General features: G+C 42.2%; 1 protein-coding gene across 16 annotated transcripts in view; it reads right to left on the bottom strand.

Annotated features, from left to right (window-relative positions):
• The window catches only part of exoc6 (exocyst complex component 6), a 281,622-nt gene that overhangs the window by 139,570 nt on the left and 117,854 nt on the right, over window positions 1-24,198 (bottom strand). For 11 of the 16 annotated variants that reach the window (XR_011592770.1, XR_011592771.1, XR_011592775.1 and 8 more), the window contains 5 exons: window positions 23,993-24,102; window positions 21,933-22,044; window positions 4,401-4,535; window positions 3,424-3,603; window positions 2,652-2,681 (listed from right to left, as the gene is read on the bottom strand). Coding sequence is in view for 7 of the 16 variants with exons in the window: in XM_070876819.1 (XP_070732920.1) it covers window positions 2,652-2,681; window positions 3,424-3,603; window positions 4,401-4,535; window positions 21,933-22,044; window positions 23,993-24,102 (567 nt within the window). In the remaining 9 variants the exon portion in view is untranslated. The remainder of the gene's footprint in view (window positions 1-2,651; window positions 2,682-3,423; window positions 3,604-4,400; window positions 4,536-21,932; window positions 22,045-23,992; window positions 24,103-24,198) is intronic. The other 5 variants (XR_011592773.1, XM_070876820.1, XM_070876816.1 and 2 more) reach the window with 2 other exon arrangements.

The raw sequence follows: 24,198 nt of genomic DNA, 5'->3' as shown, positions 1-24,198 counted from the left end.
TGAGGAACCACATTTTGGCAGTCAGTATCTTATACTTTTGGGGTCTGTGTTAATACATGCCAAAGCAGAAAACAGTTTAAAGCTGACTCAAGAGCTTCAATAAAGCTGATCAAGAGCTTCAATAGAACTGGCACAGCCACAAGAGAGCTGATAATTTTATAATTTCATTAAAAGGTCAATGGGGCTTGCGCTGACTTATGTGGCAGGTATATCTAACATTCCATCATTGTATCGCAGAAGATTATGGCAGAAGTTGCTGGGATTTTCCCCTCAATTCTTGCAGAAGAATTCCTGGCTTATATGGATATATATTGGTATTCCATTGCTAAATTTAATTGTTAAATTGTTTTAAAATACATGGGTCTCCTTTAATCCCTCCAGTTCACGCTGACATTCTTCTCTCCCCTCGTATTCAGTTCATACTGCTGCTCTTCTCCTTCCTGCCCTTTCCCCAGTTCACATTCTCTCTCTTCTCCCTCCTCCGCTAGATCACGGCAACACTCTTCTCTCCCCTCTACCAGTTCACACTGGAACTCTTCCTCCTCCCTCCTGTAGCTCAGGGAGGGACTTCCCTCCTCCTCCCACAAATCTACTGGTACTCTTCTCCCTTTTATGTTAGTTCACATTTGCACTCTTGTCTACCTCATACCTCATCACTAGTCTTAACTCTTAACTGCCGTTGCCACTCGGAGATTGAATGTTGCACTGTGTACAAGATTTCCTGATTTCACTGTCAAATGAGCAGGCATTCCCACCCCTTTCTCTCAGGCTCAAGGCTCAATAGAATGAATTTGATAATTTAATACAATGTTTTTGTTAAAACATCACTTTGGAAACAGGGTGCTGCGAGTGGAGCAGACGGAGCCATTACAACGGAGCCACAATGGCTCATGGGATGACCTCTGAAGCGGAGAAAGTTCAAAATCTCCACTGGCTTTGATCTCCAAAAGTGGACAATTGGGCACTATGTCCAAAATATTGGTTGTACAATTGGTATCTCACATTGCAGAGTCAAGAGGTTTAGAAACAACAGGTTGGGGAAGGGAAGGCAAGGGTTGAAAAGCAGATTAGTCATGTACACAACTACAAAAATTTTTTTTTATTCAGGACTGTTCTTGTGCAGTACACAGAGGGAAAAAAAAAGAGAAAGCCTTTTCTCAAATGATAAACTAAATGGTTTATTTTAATTTAAGAATATTTAAGGAACTATCTGCTTCATCACACTACCATCATAATGTTTCTTTGAATACATTGAGCAAATTGTTAGTCTTAAAAATCAATACTTGTTTTTTAGGCTAATTATTTTAAATCATGAACACACTAAGAAAATATAGCTAATGTTATGTCCACTAGATTAATAGTTAATGATGAAAAAAATAATTAAATTATTAGTATTCAGTCATTTCTGTGGTTTAAAGCACAAAATGTGTTGAATTATGACTGCAAATTTTGAGAGTCACCAGTTTTTTGTAACCAGAAATTACAGCATCATAGAATCAAATCATGGATTCAGAGAATAGTTCAGCACAGAAGGAGGCCAGCTGGACCACCGAATCTACACTGGCTCTTTCAAAGAGCAATCCAGTTAGCCTCACTACCCCACTCTTTCCCCATATCCCTGCACTTTTTTCTCCTTCAAGTATTTATCCAATTCCTTTTTGAAGGCTACTATTGACTCTGTATCCACCACCCTATCAGGCAGTGTATTCCAAAGCCTAACCACTCGTTGTGTAAAAGATTTTCGTCATGTCACCTCTGGTTCTCTTGCCAATCACTTTAAATCTGTGCTCTCTGGTTATCGACCCTACAGCCACTGGAAATAGATTTTCTTTATTTACTCTATCTAAACCCTTCATGATTTTAAACACCTCTGTCAAATCTCCTCTTAGCCTTCTCTGCTCCTTGGAGAACAACCCCAGCTTCTCTAGTCTATTCATCACTGGGTGGTTGCAACAGAACAAGTCTTTGTAAGGAAAAAATATTTTTCCTATTCCAAAGAAAGATGGGAATCCACTGGTAGATTGGTGCATACTACCTATGTAGTATCACAATAATATACAATTTACTCAATATAGGAAAGAACCAAAAATCCTTGATACATCTACAAAGAATGATTAAGTTAAGATACAGTATTTTGGCTTCTATAGCACATAAAGCTGTGCAGAAAAAGACTATTTTAATTACGTTTAATAAAAACATGAAAGTTTGCTCAAAGTTTGTTGCTGCTGCTGTAGTATGTTATTTTTAAGGCAAAAACACTTAGATGATCTTTCCACCTTTGAGTAGAAATGCTAATTCTATTATACCAATGGCCACTATAACAAACAGAGATGCATTTTGAAGGCTATCAACATTGAAATTAGGTGCAGGAGCAGGCCATTCGGCCCTTCGACCTATGTAGTATCACAATAATATACAATTTACTCAACATCCTATCACAGTACGTTACTGTTAACTAATTCCTGCCTATTCTAGCCAGTCAGTAATTTATTTGTTCTATACAGACTAAGCAAAAGTCAGTAGTTGGGGGGTGGGGGAGGGCAATTTTAGTTGCTGACTTTTAAATTTATATCGAAGGCTACTCGACTTGAGCAACAAGCCTGTAGTCAGTTCATAGCCTTGAGATGTGCATGCTTTCTTCAGCTACTCACCGACATTGCTGCATGGTGATTGACGTTATTCTGAGAAGGAACCCAGCAAGGAAATCAAAACAAAAAATCAAATGTAAACAGGTGTGGAAAGAAGTGTGAACACCAATAATAAAAAGGAAAATAATTTGTAAAACCAAAGCATACCATTACTAATTAGATCAGCCGCTAGGTGGACAGCTACACAATACAAAAATCATAGAATGTCCATCCCTTTCATTAATGGTCATAATTTTGTGTACTAATTAAATTCCAATCATATTTAGATTTAGGGGTGTGTGTTATGTGGCAAATTTTAAAAAAAACATTCAACACGCCATTTCCATCAATCAGTTCTGCTGCACAGTAAAACGGTCAATCTTATTTTAAACATTATTTTGTCTGATTTTGACAGCAGTTAAATATCAAAGCCAGACCAGAAGTGTAACATTTTATACATATAGTCACTGTTTTCTCCATCCACTAGGAGATCTTTGAAAATTGGATTAATGCCACCTATGTAACTAATGGAAATTCTCTTCCAACAGTAAAGCCGGTTTGCCTTTTAGTTTATACATCAAGAACCATCAAGGAATCAGTTGGAAAGAAAGTGACATTTTAATTCTTGTTCAAGCTAAGAGTAAATAAAAACTATAATCTGCACAGTCTTAAAAATTATAGGCATGAATAACAGGAAAACTAAGTAGTTTAAGGATCTTAAACCAAGAAAGAAAAAAATACAAATTATACTCAAGAGCATTATTTTCACATTTTCATTCTCATCTTTAATACTCACAGGCAAATGTGTAAAAACTTGAAAAGTGCTTCTGAGAAAATTTATAAGATCCATTAAATAACCACTGGCTCGACCATTGGGCTCTGTCATAGTCCATTCATAGTCAGATAGCTGTATGAACTCATCAATCTTATGGTTAAGCTTTGTGTATATTTCTCCTTCTGCTGCATGTCTAGCATCCTGCATAAAACCATCATTTAAATTAATTGAGATATATATCTATTATAGCAAAAGCGATCGCCAAACTTGAATAATTTTTTAAATCACTTTTGTAAAAATATCTTCATTGTGCAGACAAAACATATAATCCTCATAACATATCAGGCAAATTCCAAAAAAAGAAAAATAATTTAGATCTTTTTCTTGAAGATGTATATTATTTCCAGTTTCCTTTATCAAACTAACACACATTGTAAACCATAAAGAAATTGCAACATGAATCAATTAACATATTCAAAGTGAATCACATTGATCTTACCTGGAAAAAAATGAAACAAGAGTTTTGATTAATATACAACAAATAGCTGGGGTACTATACAGGCAGTTTTGGAAGCGATTTGGTACACAGCTGTTCACAGAAAGAAATCTAAGTGAAAGTCAGTTAAAGCAGAAGAATAGTTTAATCAATTCTAGGGGCAAAGTGCATATAAAATTATTTTACATTTGGTTATAAAATAAACTTTTATTATAGAATGTGTCAATTATTTACTTCCAGAACAGATCAAATAGCCAAGTCACCCAGAGGATGGTGGAAAGCCAATATATTTGCCAATTGGACATTTAATTTTTTCCCTCCCAAGTTTTATATTGCTAAAAAATATTTTGATACTGGCTTTAAGTTCACTTACTGCTCAATCATAGGTACATACAGAGTCAAAATTATTACAGCTATTAAAATAACTTTTACACATGACTATAGTAATTACAAAGTAAATTTCCGAATGCTGATTGCTTAAACATATCCGTACTGCACATACCTTGAATGTGGACAGCCCATAAAGTCGTGTGGTGTGCACAGTCTCTGGGGAAACATTGGTGATGTTTGTTATAAAATCCTCAAGGTATTTACAGGCTTGTTCCAGGTGTGTTGTGTTTATGATGATTTGTACAAGCTGCAAAACGTAAAAATGCATCCGCTGAGACTTTGCTTTTCTTTCAGCTGTTTCAGCATTTTCGAGCACTACCATAATTCAATCCAATTCGTTCTAGGTAACTTATATAAAACAAAAACACTTATCTCGCAACTCCAAATGCATTAATGCTGTTTCAACCATCTGTAGCTTTTATATGTATAATAGCTACTACATAGAACAATTTAATAGTATGCACACAGGACACAGGATCCATGCAGAATGAATCTTTTATAACTGTTTCGCAAGTATACATTATCTATCCAACAGTCTAAGGAAATACATCACAATTTGCTTTGCGAGAGACCAGATTCAAATACAACTGCAGAGGAAAAAAACGTTAGTTTATGAATGGTAGGTAATTTTTTGCAATTGTTTAGAAAGATTTTTAGTACTATACTGTGCTGTACTGATGGATCTGAATGTGATAAATAGCATTTCACTTTCAATACACACAGTAAGTTTGGCATAAGCTCTTCAAACTCTTTCAAGACCTGATTCTACTGGAACCAACAACTGCTTACTTTTAATCTGGTCCTGGTCTCAGCCATGTTCATCTCAAACTGAACTGTTTATACAGTACTATAGCACTTGGTACAGTGGCTAAGAACTGAATACCATTACATTTAACTTGCACATCTGCAATAGCTTTGTAACATCATGATTGACAATTTAAAAAATATTATGCACAATGAAACTATTAATACCCATTTCACTCAGTTATCAACAAAGTACTAATGAGAATAGTATGAAGAACTAAGGTGGAGTTATTGAGTAGAGCCCGAGAGCAGAATAATAATAATATGACGACTGAGAGATGATGTGTATGCAAAGTGCCCCACAAGTTCCGGGTTTCCACATGCACTCTGCATGCCGAAAACCCCAGAACTTGCGATGTCAAGTTCCAGTTTGACAGATCATACGCATGCAGAGGAAATGGACATTCGCTGGCAGAGAGTTGGGCTTTTTGCCCAACTGCTGCCGAGCGAATGCCCACTAAACACTTATGCCTGTTACAAGTAGGCGTAGGGCCTTCTTTTATCACCGTAAGAATGAAAATAAAACTTTAAAAAAATCAAACATTCAAAAATAATTAAAATTAGTTTAGGTTATTTTTGGCCCCATTAAAGATGTTTAAATTTATTTTTCAAAAAATTACACTTTTGTTTTACATGTTTAAATTATTTATTAATTTTAAACAGCGATGATTTATTTTCATTTAGGTTGCGAGAAAGTGTTTATGTAATTTCTATTATGCTTATGGGGATTCAATACATAAAATGTATTTGATTGGTTGGGCCAGCTCATGTAATCCCAGGGACGCTTGTGAACTGCATGCGTCCCTGGGCTACGTGGGCCTTTACACAGGCGTACGTCTACAGGCCCAGGACTGCAAGAGTCCAAAGATACTTTTGTTGCGAATCGGAGGCATTTTTTTCACCCTTGGGAAGACTCTGACTGCAATTTCAGGCCCAATATTTGTTCTTTGTCTACCAAACATGCAAAAAAATTGCAAAATCATTTGAACCCAAAGCACTAACCATGGCTGCAGTATTAGTGGTACAGAATTGCAATTTATGCAAGAAGTTGTGTAGCAGTGGAATCTGGTCATAGTGATCAATTTGATCAGATGCTGAAGTGGCTCACTAATATTGAATGAGCAAAAAAAATCAGTAAGTGTCAATCCTATAGTGCCCAACTCTCAGCCTGAAACAGTACCGATGAAATTCTGTTGACAGGGAATAGGATAAGTGCAAAGTGGGAGAAGGAGTATGATAAACTTTAAAGTGTAATACCATCACGAGAGTGGCACTCTGAATCTGCTGTTTACAATGCTGCTGAGTAGCACTGTTGAACAGGCGAGTAGTGCTGACCAGCAATTTAGAACAGTTGATTAATACATTGGGGGGAAAATTGTGGTTGGAGGCTTCCTCATATGAACTCATCCGACCTCCAAAAAATCTACAAAACTACCTGTTGGTCCCGGAAAAACGCATGATTCTGTCTGAGGCCTTCATTCGCTGCGCAGCGTATGGGGGATCTGTCTTTCAGGTACAGATGTCTATGTTGCAATCATATGGGCCTGGACCACGAACCACTATCGAGTATTACATAGAAACATAGAAAGTAGGTGCAGGAGTAGGCCATTCAGCCCTTCGAGCCTGCACCACCATTCAATAAGATCATGGCTGATCATTCACCTCAGTACCCCTTTCCTGCTTTCTCTCCATACCCCTTGATCCCTTTAGCCGTAAGGGCCATATCTAACTCCCTCTTGAATATATCCAATGAACTGGAATCAACAACTCTCTGCGGCAGGGAATTCCACAGGTTAACAACTCTGAGTGAAGAAATTTCTCCTCATCTCAGTCCTAAATGGCCTACCCCTTATCCTAAGGCTGTGTCCCCTGGTTCTGGACTTCCCCATCATCGGGAATATTCTTCCTGCATCTAACCTGTCCAGTCCCGTCAGAATCTTGTAAGTCTCTATGAGATCCCCCCTCATCCTTCTAAACTCCAGTGTATAAAGGCCCAGTTGATCCAGTCTCTCCTCATATGTCAGGCCCGCCATTCCGGGAATCAGCCTGGTGAACCTTCGCTGCACTCCCTCAATAGCATGAACGTCCTTCCTCAGATTAAGAGACCAAAACTGAACACAATATTCCAGGTGAGGCCTCACCAAGGCCCTGTACAACTGCAGTAAGACCTCCCTGCTCCTATACTCAAAACCCCTAGCTATGAAGGCCAACATACCATTTGCCTTCTTCACCGCCTGCTGTACCTGCATGCCAACTTTCAATGACTGATGAACCATGACCCCCAGGTCTCGTTGCGCCTCAACCTTTCCTAATCTGCCACCATTCAGATAATATTCTGCCTTCATGTTTTTGCCCCCAAAGTGGATAACCTCACATTTATCCACATTATACTGCATCTGCCATGCATTTGCCCACTCACCTAACCTGTCCAAGTCACCTTGCACCTATCCTGTCCAATCACCCTGCAGCCTTTTAGCGTCCTCCTCACAGCTCACACCGCCACCCAGTTTAGTGTCATCTACAAACTTGGAGATATTACACTCAATTCCTTCATCTAAATCATTAATGTATATTGTAAAGAGCTGGGGTCCCAGCACTGAGCCCTTCGGCACCCCACTAGTCACTGTCTGCCATTCTGAAAAGGACCCGTTTATCCCGACTCTCTGCTTCCTGTCTGCCAACCAGTTCTCTATCCACGTCAGTACATTACCCCCAATACAATGTGCTTTGATTTTGCACACCAATCTCTTGTGCGGGACCTTGTCAAAAGCCTTTTGAAAGTCCAAATACACTTCATCCACTGGTTCTCCCTTGTCCACTCTATGAGTCCTCAAAAAATTCCAAATGATGTGTCAAGCATGATTTCCCTTTCATAAATCCATGCTGACTTGGACCGATCCGGTCACTGCTTTCCAAATGCGTTTCTATTTCTTGTTTAATAATTGATTCCAACATTTTCCCCACTACTGATGTCAGGCTAATCGGTCTATAATTACCCGTTTTCTCTCTCCCTCTTTTTTAAACAAACAGTGGTGTTACATTAGCTACCCTCTAGTCCATAGGAACTGACCCAGAGTCGATAGAATGTTGGAAAATGATCACCAATGCATCCACTATTTCTATGGCCACTTAAGTACTCTGGGATGCAGACTATCAGGCCCCGGGGATTTATCGGCCTTCAATTCCATCAATTTCCCTAACGCAATTTCCCACTTTATAAGAATTTCCTTCAGTTCCTCGTTCTCTCTAGACCCTCGGTCCCCTAGTATTTCCAGAAGGTTGTTTGCGTCTTCCTTCGTGAAAACAGAACCAAAGTATTTGTTTAACTACTCCGCCATTTCTTTGTTCCCCATTATAAATTCACCTGAATCTGACTGCAGGGGACCTACGTTTGTTTTCACTAATCTTTTTCTCTTCACATAGCTATAGAATCTTTTGCAGTCAGTTTTTATGTTCCCAGCAAGCTTCCTCTCATAATCTATTTTCCCCCTCCTAATTAAACCCTTTATCTTCCTCTGCTGTATTACAAAATTCTCCCAGTCCTTAGGTTTTCTGCTTTTTTCTGGCCAATTTATATGCCTCTTCCTTGGATTTAACACTATCCTTAAGTTCCCTTGTTAGCCACAGTTGAGCCACCTTCCCAGTTTTATTTTTACTCCAGACAGGGATGTAGAATTGTTGAAGTTCATCCATGTGATCTTTAAATGTTTGCCATTGCCTATCCAGTGTCAACCCTTTAAGTATCACTTGCCAGTCTATTCTAGCCAATTCAACGCCTCATACCATCAAAGTTACCTTTCACCAAGTTCAGGACCCTAGTCTCTGAATTAACTGTGTCACTCTCCATCTTAATAAAGAATTCTACCATATTATGGTCACTCTTCCCCAAGGGGCCTCGCACAACAAGATTGTTAATTAGTCTTTTCTCATTACACATCACCCAGTCTAGGATGGTCAGCTCTCTAGTTGGTTCCTCGACATATTGGTCGAGAAAACCATCCCTAATACACTCCAGGAAATCCTCCTCCACCGCATTGCTACCAGTTTGGTTAGCCCAGTCAATATGTAGATTAAAGTCGCCCATGATAATTGCTGTACCTTTATTGCACGCATCCCTAACTTCTTGTTTGATGCTGTCCCCATCCTCATTACTACTGTTCAGTGGTCTGTACACAACTCCCACTAGCGTTTCCTGGTATTCCGTAGCTCCACCTATACAGATTTCACATCATCTAAGCTAATGTCCTTCCTTACTATTGCATTAATTTCCTCTTTAACCAGCAACGCCACCCCACCTTCTTTTCCTTTCTGTCTATCCTTCCTAATGTTGAACACTCTTTGATGTTGAGTTCCCAGCCTTGGTTACCCTGGAGCCATGTTTCCGTGATGACAATTACATCATATCCGTTTGTTTGTACGAGTTCCCATTACTATGAGAATAACCCCCTAAAACACTTTACAATAAATAAAAAATAAACTGCACATATTTAAATTAAATTTAAATTAAATGTAATTAAATGTTTTAGAAAAAAAAATATTTGGGGGAATTTTTTTAATGTGTTTTAATAGGGTTAAAAATAAACTCACCTTAATGAACAGGGTTTTTAAACATAAAAATGAATGATTAAATTAAACATTTTTTTTTACGTATTACGCTGGTAAAAGTAAGCTATGTGCCTGCTTTTATCAGGCATAAATGTTTGATTAACATTCGCTGGGTATAAGTTGTGCAAATAGCCCAATCTCTCCTGTGCGGATGTCCTTCCTGCGGGGGTGCGTTCGATCTGTCTTAAGAAATTTTGACAGATTGGAAAAGCCGGTCTTCGGTGCATGCGCATCGGGCCCCGAGAACCGGCTTTTGCAAGGCCTCGCCGGCTCCATGCACACTTCATACAGGCCCGGCGAGGCTGAATTTTCGGCCCATTATGTAAAAGCTCCAATACTCAGCTGATGAAACTTCTAAAATACAAATGGTAAAATACAGTGTCCCAGCAGTGTTCAAAATCTGTGTTATAAATCAGTATTTAAGCAGAGCATGGCTCAGCTGTTTAAAAGGACCTGTGAGTACTGCGAAGTTGTTTAACAGCAGCATAACTAAGACCGCATATTTCCACCTCTGAACCATCGCCCGTCTCCGCCCTTGCCTCAGCTCATCTGCTTCTGAAGCGGTGATCTATGCCCTTGTTCTCTCTAGACTTGACTATTTCAATGCGCTCATGGGCTGGCTTCCCACTTTCTACCCTACTTAAACTAGAGATGATCCAAAACTCGGCTGCCCATGTCATAACTCACACCAAGTTCCACTCACCCATCACCCCTGTGCTCGCTGAACTACATTGGTTTCCAGTTAAGCAACGCTTCGATTTCAAAATGGAGACAGAAGCAAAAGACAGAAAGGAGATGATTAAAAGTGGAGGGCAGAGATACCCAATGCAAAAAGCAAAATTCTAAAGGGTCAAAGTGTAATAAAAAGGCAAGCCTGAAAGCTCGGTGCCTCAATGCGAGGAATATTCGGAACCCAGAAGAGGGCTCTGAGCTAATTAGAGTGGGTGAGAGCTCAGATGAATAGGACCCCAAGAAAGAATGCAAAAGGCAGGAGGCAACAGAGCAGAGTAGCACTGGGGTAAGTGTAAACAACAAGGTGATAGGAAGGGACAATATGTATGAATATAAAGGGGCTGCAGGAGGGGTCAAAACTAAAAATCATGGTTTAAAAACTAGTATTAAAACACTCTACCTAAACGCACGCAGCATTCGAAATAAAGTAAATGAGTTGACGGCACAAATCATTACAAATGGGTATGATTTAGTGGCCATTACAGAAATGCGGTTGCAGGGTGGCCAAGACTGGGAATTAAACATACAGGGGTATCAGACAATTCGGAAAGATAGACAAGAAGGGAAAGGAGGTGGAGTAGCTCCGTTAATAAAGGATGATATCAGGGCAGTTGTGAGAGACGATATTGGCTCGAATGTACAAAATGTTGAATCATTGTGGGTGGAGATTAGAGATAGTAAGGGGAAAAAGTCACTGGTGGGCGTAGTTTATAGGCCTCCAAATAATAACTTCACGGTGGGGCGGGCAATCATCAAGAAAATAATGGAGGCATGTGAAAAAGGAACGGCAGTTATCATGGGGGATTTTAACCTACATATCGATTGGTCAAATCAAAATCGCATGGGGTAGCCTTGAGGAGGAATTCATAGAATACATACGGGATTGTTTCTTAGAACAGTATGTTACAGAACCTACAAGGGAGCAAGTTATCTTAGATCTGGTCCTGTGTAATGAGACAGGAATAATAAACGATCTCCTAGTAAAAGATCCTCTCGGAATGAGTGATCACAGTATAGTTGAATTTGTAATATTGATTGAGGGTGAGGAAGTAGTGTCTCAAACGAACGTATTATGCTTAAACAAAGGGGACTACAGTGGGATGAGGGCAGAGTTGGCTAAAGTAGACTGGAAACACAGACTAAACGCTGGCACAATTGAGGAACAGTGGAGGACTTTGAAGGAGCTCTTTCATAGTGCTCAACAAAAATATATTCCAGTGAAAAAGAAGGGTGGTAAGAGAAGGGATAACCAGCTGTGGATAACCAAGGAAATAAAGGAGAGTATCAAATTAAAAACCAATGCGTATAAGGTGGCCAAGGTTCGTGGGAAACTAGAAGATTGGGAAAATTTTAAACAACAGCAAAGAATGACTAAGAAAGCAATAAAGGAAAGATAGATTACGAAAGTAAACTTGCGCAAAACATAAAAACAGATAGTAAAAGCTTTTACCGATATATAAAACGGAAAAGTGTGACTAAAGTAAATGTTGGTCCCTTAGAAGATGAGAAGGGGGATTTAATAATGGGAAATGTGGAAATCGCTGAGACCTTAAACAATTATTTTGCTTCGGTCTTCACAGTGGAAGACATAAAAACCATGCCAAAAATTGCTGGTCACGGGAATGTGGGAAGGGAGGACCTTGAGATAATCACTGTCACTGGGGGGGGTAGTGCTGGACAGGCTAATGGGACTCAAGGTAGACAAGTCCCCTGGTCCTGATGAAATGCATCCCAGGGTATTAAGAGAGATGGCAGAAGTTATAGCAGATGCATTCGTTATAATCTACCAAAATTCTCTGGACTCTGGGGAGGTACCAGCGGATTGGAAAGCAGCTAATGTAACGCCTCTGTTTAAAAAAGGGGGCAGACAAAAGGCAGGTAACTATAGGCCGGTTAGTTTAACATCTGTAGTGGGGAAAATGCTTGAAACTATCATTAAGGAAGAAATAGCGGGACATCTAGATAGGAATAGTGCAATCAAGCAGACGCAACATGGATTCATGAAGGGGAAATCATGTTTAACTAATTTACTGGAATTCTTTGAGGATATAACGAGCATGGTGGATAGAGGTGTACCGATGGATGTGGTGTATTTAGATTTCCAAAAGGCATTCGATAAGGTGCCACACAAAAGGTTACTGCAGAAGATAAAGGTATGCGGAGTCAGAGGAAATGTATTAGCATGGATAGAGAATTGGCTGGCTAACAGAAAGCAGAGAGTCGGGATAAATGGGTCCTTTTCGGGTTGGAAATCGGTGGTTAGTGGTGTGCCACAGGGATTGGTGGTGGGACCACAACTGTTTACAATATACATAGATGACCTGGAAGAGGGGACCGAGTGTAGTGTAACAAAATTTGCAGATGACACAAAGATTAGTGGGAAAGCGGGTTGTGTAGAGGACACAGAGAGGCTACAAAGAGATTTAGATAGGTTAAGCGAATGGGCTAAGATTTGGCAGATGGAATACAATGTCGGAAAATGTGAGGTCATCCACCTTGGGAAAAAAAAACAGTAAAAGGGATTATTATTTGAATGAGGAGAAATTACATGCTACGGTGCAGAGGGACCTGGGGGTCCTTGTGCATGAATCCCAAAAAGTTAGTTTGCAGGTGCAGCAGGTAATCAAGAAGGCGAATGGAATGTTGGCCTTCATTGCAAGAGGGATGGAGTACAAAAGCAGGGAGGTCCTGCTGCAACTGTATAGGGTATTGGTGAGGCCGCACCTGGAGTACTGCGTGCAGTTTTGGTCACCTTACTTAAGGAAGGATATACTAGCTTTGGAGGGGGTACAGAGACGATTCACTAGGCTGATTCCGGAGATGAGGGGGTTACCTTATGATGATAGATTGAGTAGACTGGGTCTTTACTTGTTGGAGTTCAGAAGGATGAGGGGTGATCTTATAGAGACATTTAAAATAATGAAAGGGATAGACAAGATAGAGGCAGAGAGGTTGTTTCCACTGGTCGGGGAGACTCGAACTAGAGGACACAGCCTCAAAATACGGGGGAGCCGAGAAGGAATTTCTTCTCCCAAAAGGTTGTGAATCTGTGGAATTGCCGAAGGAAGCAGTTGAGGCTAGCTCATTGAATGTATTCAAATCACAGATAGATTTTTAACAAATAAGGGAATTAAGTGTTACGGGGAGCGGGCGGGTAAGTGGAACGGAGTCCACGGCCAGATCAGCCATGATGTTGTTGAATGGCGGAGCAGGCTCGAGGGGCTAGATGGCCTACTCCTGTTTCTAATTCTTATGTTCTTATGTATCATCCTTATTTTCAAATCCCTCCATTGCCTCGCCCCTCCCTATCTCTAATCTTCTTCAATCGACCCCCCGCCGCTCCACCCCCGAGATGTCTCTGCTCTTCTTATTCTGCCGTCCTGAGCATCCCTGATTATAATTGCTCAACCATTGGTGGCCGTGCCTTCTGTTGCCTAGGCCCCAAGCTCTAGAACTCGCTCCATAAACCTCTCCGCCTCTCTGCCTCTCTGTCCTCCTTCAAGATGCTTCTTAAAACATACCTCTTTGACCAAGCTTTTGGTCACCTGCACTAATTTCTACTTATGCGGCTCGGTGTCAAATTTGTAGCAGAATGAAGCATCTTGGGATGTTTCATTTCGTTAACGGCTCTCTATAAAATACAAGTTGTTGTTGTACTCAATGGTAGTTTAAACAGCTTTGCAGCAGTCGACAGTAGTTTTGGATCGTAACTTCTTTTGTATAAACAACATATCAGCTCTGAAACAGTATATCGGCATGAAGTAAGTGGGCAGGAATTGCAAAAGAGCAACAGCTCTTTATTAATTTCTCAGGATGTGGGCGCCTCTAGTACGGTGGCGCTAGGACTTCTCCTTAAACCACTGCAATTGTTGTGGTGATAGTGCTAAGTAGGGGATTCCAGAATATTGGCCAAACGATTATGAAAAAACAGCAATATATGGGATGGTGTGTGACTTGGAAGGAAACGTGGGGGTGATGGTATTCCAATGACATTGCTGCTCTCGTCTTTCTCGCTAGTAGAGATCGCGGTAGGGAGGTGATGTTGAAGTTACCTTGAGTTGTCGCATGCATCCTGTAGATCATATATACTGCACCAGTTGTGGAGAAGCTTTATATTGAGTCCAATGGCAGTGGCTCAATTAGGACCAATAGCTGAACCACTAATTACATGCAAAAGAGTTGCAAACCTTTGCTGATGTCCACATGATCAAAGGTGCCATGTTAAATTAATCGATCAGTACAATCAACTTTTTCAGATCAGTACAGATAGTAGAAAAAGCAAGGTTCATACAATTTGGTTTGGAACTCATGCCTGAAATATTATATTCACAGGATGATGACAAGCTGTGACCACTAAAAGTGGATTCCACTGTAATGTTAATGAGACATTGGGTATATTTTACAGTTTGCTAATATTAGTGAAAGTCAGTGCATGTTTAAAGCAGGCTTCGGTTTCCACTTATCTTGAGAAAACATTTGTGATCATGTTTAATCCAATGTCAATTAGATATATTCTACATTAATTTTGTTTTTTTAAATTTCTCCCCCCCCCGCCGTTATTCCATTTGCTACCTGAAGGGGTTGACTACTTGGAGTATAGCTGCTTTGGAGTGCATCATCATAGGCAGTCCCTCAGAATTGAGGAGGACTTGCTTCCACTCTTAAAATGAGTTCTTAGATGGCTGAACAGTCCAATACGAGAACCACAGACTCTGTCACAGGTGGGGCAGATGGTCGTTGCGGGAAGGGGTGGATGGGACTGGTTTGCCGCACGCTCTTTCTGCTGCCTGCGCTTGATTTCTGCGTGCTCTCGGCGATGAGACTCGAGGTGCTCAGCGCCCTCCCGGATGCACTTCCTCCACTTAGGGCGGTCTTTGGCCAGGGACTCCCAGGTGTCAGTGGGGATGTTACACTTTATCAGAGAGGCTTTGAGGGTGTCCTTGTAACGTTTCCTCTGCCCACCTTAGGCTCGATTGCTTTGAAGGAGTTCCGAGTAGAACGCCTGCTTTGGGAGTCTTGGGTCAGGCATGCGAACAATGTGGCCTGCCCAGTGGAGCTGATCAAGTGCGGTCAGTGTTTCAATGCTGGGAATGTTGCCCTGGTTGAGGACGCTGATGTTGATGCGTCGTCCTCCCAGGGGATTTGTAGGATCTTGCAGAGGCATCGTTGGTGGTATCTCTAGCGACTTGAGGTGTCTACTGTACATGGTCCATGACTCAGCCATACAGGAGAGCGGGTATTACTACAAGCCCTGTAGACCATGAGCTTGGTGGCAGTTTTGAGGGCCTGGTCCAAACACACTTTTTCTCAGGCAGCACTGGCACACTGGAGGCGGTGTTGAATCTCATCGTCAATGCCTGCTCTTGTTGATAAGAGGCTTCTGTATGGGAAATGGTCCACGTTGTCCAGGGCCGCGCTGTGGATCTTGATGACTGGGGGGGGCAGTGCTGTGCGGCGAGGACAGGCTGGTGGAGGACCTTTGTCTTACGGATGTTTAGCTTAAGGCCCATGCTTTCGTACGCCTCAGTAAATGTCGACTATGTCCTGGAGTTCAGCTCTGTATCTGTGCAGATGCAGGCGTCGTCCACATATTGTAGCTTGTCGACAGAGGTTGGGGTGGTCTTGGACCTGGCCTGGAGATGGCTACGGTTGAACAGATTCCCACTGGTTCTGTAGTTTAGTTCCACTCCAGCGGGAGCTTGTTGACTGAAGTGGAGCATGGCAGCAAGGAAGATTGAGAAGAGGGTTGGGGCGATGACGCAGCCCTGTTTGACACCAGTCCGGACGTGGATTGGTCTGTAATGACCTGTTGGTAAGGATCACGGCCTGCATATCATCGTAGAGCAGATGGAGGATGGTGACGAACCTTTGGGGGCATCTGAAGTGGAGGAGGACATTCCATAGATCCTCGCGGTTGACAGTGTCAAAGGCCTTTGTAAGATCGAAGGCGGCCATGTATAAGGGCTGGCGCTGTTCCCTGCATTTTTCCTGCAGCTGTTGCGCTGCAAAATTCTTGTCCATTGTGCCCCGTAGGGGACGAAATCCGCACTGCGACTCCGGGAGGAGCTCCTCGGCCACAGGGAGAAGACTGTTGAGGAGGACTCTAGCGATGACTTTCCCAGTGGCTGATAGCAGTCGGACTTGTCCCCTTTTTTAAAGATGGTCACGATCACTGCATCTCTGAGATCTCCTGGCAAGCTCTGCTCCCTCCAGATGAGAGGGATGAGGTCATGTATTCGCACCAGCAGTGCCTCTCTGCCATACTTCAATGCTTCAGCAGGGATTCCATCCACTCCCGTAGCCTTCTTGTTTTTAAACTATCATGGCTTTTTCTACCTCGTGCATGTGTTGGGGTTTTGCCGAGGTGGTGGCGGGTGGCATGTTGCAGGATCGAGTCGAGAACACTTGGGTCAAAGGCAGAGTCTCGATTGAGGAGATCTTCGAAGTGTTACTTCCAGCGGGCCCCGACTGCCTCGATGTCCTTGATGAGAGTTTCCCCATTCTTGGCCAGCAGTGGGGTGGGGCCTTGGGTTTTTGGACCGTAGGTGTCCTTGACTGTGATGAAGAATCCTCGCACATTATGACTGTCGGCCAGCTGCTGTATCTCCAGTGCTTTTTCCATCCACCATCTGTTCTTTAGGTCCTGACTTTTTTGTTGGACCTCAGCCTTGAGCAATCTGTATTGCTGCTCTGCTGCTCCAGAGCTGGGTTGCTGTTTAAGGCTCAGAAATGCCCTGCACTTGCGATCTATTAGCTCAGGAGATCATTCTCATCAAACCAACCCTAGCGTTTCCTGGTTGAGTGACCGAGCGTCTCTTCGCAGGCGCTGGTAATGGAGGCCTGGAGGGCAGACCAAGCGTTGTGGGCATTTGCATCTCAGGGTCAACAAGGCGCGCCAGGTTAGCTATGAGGTGCTGACTGTATACGGCTCTCTCAGCTGGGTCCTTAAGTGCCCCAGCATTGACTTTTTTGCGGCAATGCTTCTGCTGCCCCCTCTACTTTGGGGCTATATTGATGTCAATGATGGAAGGATTAGGCGGTGATCCGTCCAGCAGTCGTCAGCCCCTGTCATGGCGCGGATGATGCACACATCCTTGCGATCCCTGGCTCGGACGATGACATCGTCGAGCAAGTGCCAGTGTTTGGAGCGAGGGTGTTGCCACGATGCTTTGTATTTGTCCCTCTGGCGGAACAAGGTGTTGGTGATGAGAAGTTTATGTTCTAGACTATTTGCCAGGAGTAGGGTATTGCTGGAGTTGGCTTTCCCTACCCCCTCTCTGCCAATCACGCCTCCCCAGAGGAGCCGACCCTTGCGTTGAAGTCACCGAGGAGGATCAGTTTGTTATCCGCGGGACAGGGATTTTGAGGCTGCAGTAAAGACTCTCTTTGGTCTCATCCATTGCATCGAGTGTTGGGGCGTATGCACTGATGACTGTGGTGCATTGATTTGGGATAGGGTGAGTTGAAGAGTCATGAGGTGTTTGTTAACCCGGCAGGGGGAGTCTTTGAGGCGGTCGACCAGCTCATTTTTGATGGAAAAGCCGACTCCGTGGAGGCGGCGTTCTTACTCTGGTTTCCCTTTCCAGAAGAAGGTGTAAGCTCTACCTTGTTCTTTGAGCTGGCCTTCCCCCGCCCGCCGGGTCTCGCTTGGGGCAGCGATGTCGATATCAATGCGTCTAAGTTCCCGGGCAACTATGGCAGTGCAGCGTTCCGGCCTGTCGCTGTTGGTGTTGTACGTGAGGGTCCTGACGTTCCAGGTCCCGAACTTCATATTAGAGGAGTGGAAGATGTCTGTGCGCGAGTTCTTTTAACGTGGGATGGTCGTTGCACACCGACTACCACACAGGCTTAGCTGAGCAAGGTCTTGATCCAGTGGCAAGGGGGTCCAAGACGACCCTGTTGTATGAGCCTAGTTGCCTACGGCAAGATGTTGGCCGCAGGCTCAGCGCTGTGTAGCGTTCTTGATGGTAGGTGGTCCGAATGTTGGTTGGGGGCAAGCATTGAGAAGGACAGTGGCCCACTGGGGTTCAGAGTGGAAGGTCAGGGGGGGGTCGCAGCCATGATGCTCACCATGTGTTGGAGGAGGAGAAGAGGCCAGGTCACCAGTGGGGCAGAAGAGCTCCAGTCATCGCGTCACCATTGAGGAGGAGATCGCCTGGCGCCGCAGGAGGTCCAGCTGTCTTCGGGGAGTGCAATGACCAGTTGGCTGAGGAACACGTCAGCCACAGCAGTGAGTACTGGCTGTTTCTTTCACCAGCCATAGGTGGCATCACAGCTGAGCCCAATACTGTCCTTGACCGAGGTCCACATGCATATACTTTTGTGTGGGAATAACGGATAGTAATCAGGAATGGGAATTCTAGATGATTTTCCTTTCTCTAATCCAGTGAAACTGAGGCCAATTATAGAATCCCTACCATCACCCTGGCAAACACCAGCTAACTTTGCACAGATCAGTAGCTGACCCTTGAACTTGTTTGGGCTGCATGGCTCAGTTACTAAGGAGTTAATCATCGCTGTCCAATGATCCCCTCCTGGATGTGTGTGTATATGATGGCAAGTGAAGAGAGGATTTAGATTAACTATGATGTCTCTCATTGTTAAATAGTCCATGGGCAGTCATTGTTGAGGTTCACATATGAATAATACAACTACAATAACTACATAACTACAACAATCACCATTTATATGGTACCTTTATTGAAGGTGTAATTAAAAGTTTGGTCGAAGAGAGTTTTAAGGGCGGGGGGGGGGGGGGGTGGGGGAGGCTTAAAGGAGAGGTGGGATGGCTGAGGGAGTGAATTCCAGAACTTAGGACCTAGATGGCTGAATTTACAGCCGCCAATGGTGAAGTGAAGGGAATGAGGAATGCACAAGGAGGTCAGAGTAGGGGGAACATAGAGTTCTCAGAAGGTTGTACGGCTGGAAAAGGTTACAGAGATAAGATGGGGTGAGGCCATGTAGGGATTTGAACACGAGGGTGAGAATTTTGAAATGGAGCATTGGTGAACCAGGAGCCAATGTAGGTCAGTGCGCATATGGGTGATAGGTGAGCGGGATTTGGTATGGGTTCAGATACAGGTAGGGTTAGGATACAGGCAGAAGATTATTGGATGAGCTCAAGTTTATACAGGTTGGGGTTGGGAGTTTGGCCAGCAGAGCATTGGAATAGTAGAGTCTGGAGGTGACCAAAGCATGGACGAGGACTATCAGCAGAGGATGGGGTGAGCAGGGTCAGAGACAGGCAATGTTACGGAGGTGGAAACTTTGTGATGGAAAGGATATAGAGTCAGAAGCTCAGTCTGGGGTCAAATAGGATGCAGAGGTAGCAAACTGGAGTCAGACTGGAGCGGGAGATGGATCAGTGACAAGAAAACAGAGCTTGTGGGGAAATGGGCCAAGACAACGGCTTCAGTCTTCCCAATATGTAACATAAGCAAATTGAAGCCCATCCAAAACTGGATATCGGACAAGCAGGCCAACAACACAGAGGCAGTGGAAGAATTGAGACAGAACTGGGTGAAATCATGCGTTCGGATAACATCGCCGAGGGACAGCATGTAGATGGGGAATAGGAAGGGGCCAAGGATAGAACTATTGGAGGCTCCAGAGGCAATAGTCCGGGGTCAGGAAGAAAAGACGTTGGCCGAGATTCTCTGGCTATGATTTGTCTATTGGATAGGCAAGAGTGGAACCAAGCGCGGGCAGTCCCACTCAGCTAGACAATAGAGAAGCAGCATTAGAGGAGGATGGCATGGTCAACCGTATGAAAGGTTTCAGAGAGGTCAAGAAGGGCGAGAAGGGGTAGCTTACCACAAAGTCACAGAGGGTGTCATTTGACTTTGATCAGGGCTGATTCAGTGCTCTGGCAGAGGCGGAAGCCTGTTTGGAGAAGTTCAAGCATGGAATTGTGGAAAATAGTGACAGAATAATGAGGCAACAACACGTTCAAGGACTTTGGAGAGGAAAGGGAGATTGGAGATGGAGTGATAGTTTGCAAGGACAGATGGATTTTTTTTTTTGAGGGGGGCGATGATGATGCAGTTTTGAAAGGGAGGGAGACAGTTATCAGTTGGCGTGGGAACAGGAAGGAAAGTTGGGTGGTCAGCAGTTTAGTGGGACTATGGTCAAGAGAGCAGGAGGTGGATCTCATGGACAAGATGAACTTGGAGGAGACATGAGGGAAAATAGGAACAAAACTAGAGAAGGATGTGCGTTCAGGGCTGGGCAGTGAAGGTCGAGGATGCGGCAGTTTTGGCGCAAGGGAGCACAGCCTAATAGTGCTTGATTCGTTCTAGCTAGATCTGACGATGAATGACTAAACCAGTTGTCGTCAGATACATTTAAGTCTACACCCCTTGAACTTAAAGGAGTGAAGATGGCGGCCCTATCAGGTGCAACAATCAGGATGGGAGAGAATAAAGGTGTTACTGGGGACAAGAGCATCAAAGGTCACTTGTGGGAGATATCAGTGGGCAACCAGTGCTCAAGGAGCCAGTCCCTAGCAAGAAGTCAATGGGGGGGGCAGGGGAAGGAACAGTACTGAGTGTGAATGACCTATTCTCATGCCTACCTTCTAATGAGTAACATTCTTTCAAAAGTAATTTAAGTAATAAAAGATCTAAGGGATTTGTTTTCAAACAGGAGCTCTGCAAGTGCACAGTTATTTCATATACTCACTAATCCTGAATAAAGTAGACAAAATCAACATACAATCTTTCCTGTTCAAAAACGAGTTCATGAGGTGCTTTTTACAAAGTTTGACACTATAAAGATATTGGTGGACAGATTGAGTCTATTGTAATTTTGAATTAGAACAGAATTATTACAACCTGTTAAATTTAGCCGGTGAAACTTCAACTGACTTGATTTTACCACCATGACCTTTGTTATTATAGGAACCTTCAGTTAATGGCACTATCCTTGTAACTCTTTGCTCAGACGTTACTTTAATTCCCAATGATTTTAAGCCAAAATAGCTGGTTTAGAGAAAGATGCTAAGGCTGAGGATACAATTTATAGCCAGTGCTAGAACTGGTCCATTACAGGATTAGTAGTTGTATGTGTCTTGAACAATAGCAATTATCAAGAGTTTAATTTGCAACCTCTAAGCCTTTAGTATAGATTGCACAATTGTTTGACTGGATTTGGTATTGCAATGTGATACTTAATCCTGGACTAAGTAACTGAATAAGCAAGTTGTACACTCAGGATCTAACCTACCATTTGAGAATGACTAATCACTTCACTTCTTGGGTCACTTACTGGACACTGCTGCCAATTATGGTCAGTAATACCTCCTTTGCAGGTTATTTTTTTCCTTAGTGGATAGGTGATTTAGTAACAATGTTACTGCATAAGTAACAATTGAATTGAGCGGCTACCCATCACATGGCATCCGATTTCAACTACTCAGTTTAGTACTAATGGTCTGCTAGTAACTTATAACCAGCTGGTTGGCATTATTTACAAACATAAAACCTTCTAGGTGTTAAAGACATACTTCAGTCAAACCTATGTGCTGTTTCTTGATCAGGCTTTGTAAACATCCACTTAGAGTTCGAGTCAGCAGTAGGTTGGTAGATTTTCTGAGCATATCATCTATTTCTGTTGAACTGAAAATCAGAATTAATAGCCATATAAATAGAATGCACTCAGTAAAACTGCCTAACCAAGAGCCTTTCACAACAACTGGTCACATTACAAACACCATGTCGACACAAAACTGTATCAAGTGTGCCTGTCGGGCATTTCTAAAAGTACTTAGGAGGACATTTTCAAAAAACATCACATTAATTTAGAATCTCTACAATCAAATCAGTAGAAATGCTTTCGTTGCAGTGCCATCCACAGCAACGAACAAGTGACTCCTTCAACTTCCACATACAAATCGGTGAAACAATAGCAGAAAAGAAATGGTTGTAGGTTTAGAAACAATTATTGTGTACAAGTTCGCAATGTAAACAAACAAAGGTAGCTGATGTAACCATTTAAAATATATTTTAAAATACAAAGATTCCACTTGAAATTTGGCATTGTTTAAAATTTAATTTGTTACACATATAACATGCTGTAAGCAACCACTTACATATAATAACCCAAGATTCTTTTCAGGAAATTTAACTCAAACAGTTGAAAAGTTCATGGTTTACCGAGTGTTCGATGTTTTATACAAAAGAAAATACATTCCAGTTATTTTCACTATCCTAAAAATAGCTCCTCCAGGGGTTTGCCCTCTCATTCATTTCCATGGGTGGGGGGGGGGGGGGGGGGGGGGGGAATGGCCTTACAAAATACGTTCTGCTACACACGGACTGTCCAATTTTGCTACCATCAACATCAACTTGTATGTGCAAGCACACGAGGAGAGCTGAGCCTGCTAGCTTGAGTGTTAGATCTGGAAATATGCAAAGGCCTTTGATGAAAACTATCATTACAGGGATTTCAAATACAGAAAATAGTTCCAAATAGAGAATGTCATCAATTGCATGCAAAGTTTGTAATTGTTTTATGCCTATTATGTACAAAACTTATTTCCTTGTGAGAAAAGCAAAATGGCAGCTGGTTTGGTTCAGTCAGATTCTCCTTTCTTTTATTTGTTGATTATTCATGCTTAATTTGTTATCTTTATATGTCCAGTAATTCCTTATTGATAGCTTTTCTAGCTGCTTTCCATGCTTCAATTTTTGTGTTTCCTACCTGTTCATTTGCAACCTGTTGCTCTTTTACAAATATGTAGTTGAGCCAATCAGGTTCAAGCAATACAGAAATTTGCATATATCCAGACATGTCTGAATTGTGATGGACAGAACTCATGGTAGACATATATATTAAATGTTTTGTATTTAGCATTCACTTGTTGCTCGTTACGGTTATATCCTATGTCATTGTTACACATGGGTGACTTTTAAATTGAATATTACTTTTTATACTTCTTATTGCTGATCATTCAGGCCGCCTAATATTAGGTACCACCCAAATAACATGGTAGCATAACAGGACAGAGAACAAGCAAGAGAAGAGAGAAAAAGGAAATATACTAAAAACTAAACAAAGAAACTATTCACCTTTTATATGTGACATGAGAAATACATTGAAATGAAAATCTTATACATTAAATTTCACATTGCATTTTTGACAAGTGAGAAATGTAATTATTTTGTGTCAAAGTTTGAATTTGAAGTAAGAGTATTAAGGTAATCCGTATCTTATAATCATGAAAAGTACCATATTAATTAAGATTTCAGGCATAGGATTATATAGTAAATATCTTTGGCAAATCCCACCCATGTTTAGTTTCATTACATCTCCAATAACTGCATACAAAATACTGCAGATGCTGGAAATCTGAAATAAAAATAGAAAGTGTTATCGACCTGAAACGTCAACTCTGTTTCTCTCTCGACAGATGCTGCCTGACCTGCTGAGTGTTTCCAGCACTTTGTGTTTTTATTTCCAAAAAGTATATAACAGCTGCAACAAACTTAAAATTGGCAGACGTATTTTAGCTTTCCTTCCCAGCCATTCAGTATGATGTTTGCACTTGAGCTATCTTATGCTCACCTGCGATGAAGAGACTCTGAAAATTTAAGGCTTGCATAAATGAATTCCTTGAACTCCTTGTAGATCTCAGGTACTGACTGAGACACTGGAAATCTCTTTGGAAAAGGTTGCTATGCAAAAATAAAAAAAACATTTAGAACAATTTAAAAAGAAAATATATTTGAACATTTTTTGGACTGCACAGCATTATAGCTTACAAACATGAC

This window comes from Pristiophorus japonicus, chromosome 3 (genome assembly GCF_044704955.1).
Source record: "Pristiophorus japonicus isolate sPriJap1 chromosome 3, sPriJap1.hap1, whole genome shotgun sequence".
Taxonomy (NCBI): domain Eukaryota; kingdom Metazoa; phylum Chordata; class Chondrichthyes; family Pristiophoridae; genus Pristiophorus; species Pristiophorus japonicus.
Note: the sequence above shows the minus strand (reverse complement) of the source record. Positions and strands in the feature narration are given on the sequence as shown.